At 27.0% G+C, this 4333-nt stretch overlaps 1 protein-coding gene across 4 annotated transcripts; it reads left to right on the top strand.

The window, feature by feature from the left end:
• Window positions 1-411: 411 nt before the first annotated feature.
• On the top strand, window positions 412-4168 carry LOC122518326. Of its 4 annotated transcripts, none has more exons than XM_043637195.1 (8): window positions 412-1205; window positions 1732-2148; window positions 2231-2441; window positions 2531-2639; window positions 2728-2768; window positions 2922-3134; window positions 3214-3519; window positions 3714-4168. In XM_043637195.1, the coding sequence occupies exons 1-7, from the start codon at window positions 1035-1037 to the stop codon at window positions 3516-3518; spliced, it is 1467 nt and encodes a 488-aa protein (XP_043493130.1). In that variant the 5' UTR covers window positions 412-1034; the 3' UTR covers window position 3519; window positions 3714-4168. The 4 variants fall into 4 exon arrangements, with proteins under 4 accessions (XP_043493130.1, XP_043493128.1, XP_043493132.1 ...); XM_043637193.1 differs by having other exon boundaries at window positions 2728-2849; XM_043637197.1 differs by lacking the exons at window positions 3214-3519; window positions 3714-4168 and having other exon boundaries at window positions 2912-3134.
• Window positions 4169-4333: the final 165 nt, after the last annotated feature.

Raw genomic sequence — 4333 nt, 5'->3', positions numbered from 1 at the left:
GCATCTGGCGGTGTATTCCAATAAACATATATTCCCCGCTACAATCAAAGTCCTAGTTCTGTTGATATAACAGTACTTGATAATAAAAATAACTATATATAAATTCAGAAATATATTATATTTAATAGAAATAAAATTAATTATAGATGTAAAAGACTTATAGACTGAAAATTAATTTATAGGTTAGAGATGAAGTATACTTGCCTTGATAGCACGCCAATAAAAAATAGTGATAGCTGTGATATGATTGGTCAAAAATTATATTGGGTTTACGGTACATATTCCAAAGAATACGGAAGTATATAGAAGTATATATCAAAGAATACTGTATTCTTTGATAGTATTGTACCGTCATCGCTTTAAGTAACTACTATCGCTCTCTGGTGGTCCCGGTAGTAACTAAAATGAATCTGGTTAGATAAAAAAGGAAACTTGTGAGCTTTTATTTACTTCTGTACTCTTTGCCTTTATTGTAAAACTGTTATTTATTCGTTGATATTTTATAGCTGGTTAATTCAAAATTTAATTTAATATTTTGACGCTTTATTATTGTCCTTTCATGGGCAATAATTAAATAACGATCAAATATCATTTTAAAATAAGTTATTACTATTAATTTACGAAGTTTTAAATAGTTGTGTAACATTGAAATAATTAATTAGTCTAGGTTCATAAATCAGATTATGAAATAGTATATTATATGGAGAACTTGTTGTAATTTAAATAAATATGTGTATGTGATATTATAAGAAATGAATTATTTACATTGTGAAGTGATTAACCTTCGAACAGGATTATTTCGTCTTTGTCAAAATCTTGTGAAAATGATTTCTTATCGAGAACGATAAAGTTATAATTTCGATCATTACATATTCTTTGGACGTATTAACAATTTACCCCATATAAATATTTATTTATATATTAAATATTGAACAGTTCTCCCCCACAAAGTGCAAATCCAGTGGGGTGATTTTCCATTTCAAAAGTTTTTCAATCATTTTGTACATTATACATACATATTATTACTTGATACGATGGAATATGAAATAATTACGTTAGTTCTTCAAGATAATCGCTTCGAAGTCGATAAAACAAGACTTATTAATAAAAGTCATTATTTTGAATGCCTTTTTTCTCCACATTTTTACAACACGCCAAAAAAAGAACATATTATTAATTATAATATTGATCTATTCACCTTCCAGGTTAATATGTAGCTTTTTGCATATGATATTTAATTGAATTGCTCACTAGCCAATATGGTTAAGTCTATGGTAAAATAAAAATTAAGAAAATTAATGTTTTGTTATAGATTTTTTAATTTATAGATTATTTATTATTATTTAATTAATAGATAATTAATTTTTTAAATAATAGATTTAACAAATTTTTGGTTTCTTAATTTTATCAGTAAAGTATATAAAATCTTTTTTAAAAGAGTAGGCGCTGTAATGAAACAAGCTATGTACAGGATGTGCAAATAAAAGCATAAGTATTTATTGAGACAATGGCATTATTTTAAAAACTTTAGAACTTTCACCTTTTCGCAGCTAAAAATAACGAAGCAATGAGTAAACCCTTTAATAACTGAAAATATTATTTTTCTTTAATTAAGATTTACATCAATCAGAAAATATAAAAAGAATAGACTTAACTACATTGGTTTCTGAGCGACTCAATTAATAATTTATTTACTTATTGTTTACTCGCTAAGATTATTTTGTTCCTCAGAATTTCATCGAATGGATTCAAGATGATACAGAGATATCGATGGAATGTAACAATTTTGTTAAATCTTCAATGCTAAAATATAAAACGGAAAACATTAAAGATCTTTTGAATTTATTAGAATTGGCTGTACTTTTCATGGTTGATAATTTAATAGACGATATAACTGATATTATCGTACTATATTGGTTAAAGTCAAATGATGTCATTGATATCTGGTTATTGGCAAAAGATTTGGCTGTAAAACCATTGACCGATATCTGTTTGTCTGTATGCTTGGATCGTTTTATGGATTTTCCCATTAATATTTTAATCGAACTATCTATTAACAATTTCAAAGAGTTAATTCAAAATAATAACATTAGGTCAACACAGAAATACTTGTATTATGTATTGCAGGAATGGATAAATAATAATAAGGTAAATTAATTATTTACCTCTGTGTAGCTCCCATTGATAAACTCTATAAAATAAATATTTGTCATTTAATGGATTTGTTTAGGATTCTACAATTAATGATATCCAAATAAATATTGCTGAAACAAGAAAAATTGAATGGGTGCAATATGTAATTGGATACGAAATAGAAAATTCTGGTTGTAAAAGAGAATATATTTGTTGTTGGAATGATAATCAATTTTCTAAGCTAGTAGAATTAAAATGTTTAAAAGTTTGTGGAAAGGATTTAGTTGGTCAGCAAGTTACTGGCAGAGGTACCTGCATTATAAAAATGATAAAAAATTAACTAAGAATTATTAGTTTAAATATTGAATACATATATAATAATCATATTTTTCTTCAGGATTTAGTATATATCTTGCTGGTGGAGAATTCGGTTTAGGAACTGGTCAATTTAATGAAGCCATTTGGCGATATTGTCTTATAGCTAAAAAATGGTATTACTTTGCAAGGTGATGATGGATCATATTCTAAACTTCATTCATAATGTCATTTCATAATAAAAAATTGTCATTTACTTTCTAATATATATATTTTTAGACTTCCTTACCCAAGAAGACATATGGTCCTCGGATTTATAGGTAATAGTTTAATTGTGGCAGGTGGTGTATCACGTCATCGTGTAAAAATACTGAAAGTTACAATGTTGAACATATATACAGGTTAATTAAGTTATTACGTTTAAAAATAGGATATATATCATGTTTCACAATGTATCAAATAGATATTTGCAGGCCAATGGAAACGAACTACAAATATACCTGAATGGTTTACCGAAGTTCCTCCTCATACTTTCATGAATAAAAAATTACTTTTGTTGCAAACACATCTTAACATATTCGATTCTGATCTTGAAACATGGAAGATTGTTACCTTAAATAATATTATTATGCCTCCAAGATATCGTTCATCTCTTATAGTATATGGAATAGTAATGTTTATAATCAGTAAGTAAGGAAATTAGAGATTTATAATATACATGTACGAAAATCAAAATTAGTTACTAATATGAAATAATACTTGTAGAAAATAATGAAATAGTTTTGCATAAAATTAGTAATGTACAAGAAAAAATATGTGATGATTGCTTACAAGTGTACAAGGATTATACAATGATACATACTATGAATGATACATATCTATTAGAAGAAGAATTTATTCCTGAAATAGGTGTTATTTCGATATTATCCAAAGTGTGCGAATCATGTAATTATTTATATTTACAAAGAGATGATGAAACAAGAAATGATTCACTGGGACTAACTTTAACTCCTAGGGTAGGAAGTTTTTGTACAATTAATCCAAGTACATTGCACTGTATATCTACATGAGGTAATTTATAATATACTTTTTTATTATAATTTATGCTTAAACACCAATGTTAAGTTTACCTTAGATAAAATAATATCCATTATTAAGGAATATCAAAAGATAGAAAGTATTATTAGAAATACTCACAAATAAAAATAAATTTTAATTATATTTTTTAATCATAAGTTTTTTATTTATCATAAATTTTGTAATAGAAGCAGTCTTCAAACAAGTATAACACGACAGTGCGTTCAATTATGTGGAATAAAGTAGTACGCTTTGGCAATGCCGTTACAAGTCCATGCATTCCGATAAAATGTTTTTGTTGTTAAGGTGAATGGAGGATGCTGGCTATTTCATCGGAATTAATAACTTTTCTTGGCACATTGATGTTAGACTGCCTCTACGCACCATTGTGTACTTAAAATATGCTAAATCGTGTGTACAGCGAAGCTCATATTAGCGTATAGGTTGCGCGTGCTATCCGTGATGCTTGACACGTTTATTGGTTTACCTTTAAATGACAAGATTTATGCAATATGACAAGCACACAGAAAAAAAAATACAATGTGTTTTTTTAATAATTTACGTATAACGAATAGCGACTGTATCGTGATTCTGACAATATGATTTGTTTGCAAGCTAAATATTTTAAACGTGGTGTTTCGCATACAGTAGAACTTCGATTATTTTAATCCTTCCTCTTTGTAATCCGAATTATCTATTATCTGAAGATCCATATATTCCAATTATTCAGATAGCCAAAGTTCTGCTGTATTACAGAATTGTTTTATATTTCTTCCGTATACATATATGGCATTTTTTGTCTCCATAT

The sequence above is a fragment of the Polistes fuscatus genome, unplaced genomic scaffold (genome assembly GCF_010416935.1).
Source record: "Polistes fuscatus isolate 324 unplaced genomic scaffold, CU_Pfus_HIC Scaffold24, whole genome shotgun sequence".
Classification (NCBI taxonomy): Eukaryota; Metazoa; Arthropoda; class Insecta; order Hymenoptera; family Vespidae; genus Polistes; species Polistes fuscatus.
This window is presented reverse-complemented; position numbering and strand designations above follow the sequence as displayed.

Coding starts and splice junctions, on each gene's coding strand:
- LOC122518326 (XM_043637193.1), top strand. CDS start 1,035: ATGGAATATGAAATAATTACGTTAGTTCTTCAAGATAATCGCTTCGAA. Junction 1,206..1,731: donor TTGATCTATTCACCTTCCAG/GTTAATATGTAG, acceptor TTTGTTCCTCAG/AATTTCATCGAATGGATTCA. Junction 3,135..3,213: donor AATAGTAATGTTTATAATCA/GTAAGTAAGGAA, acceptor TAATACTTGTAG/AAAATAATGAAATAGTTTTG.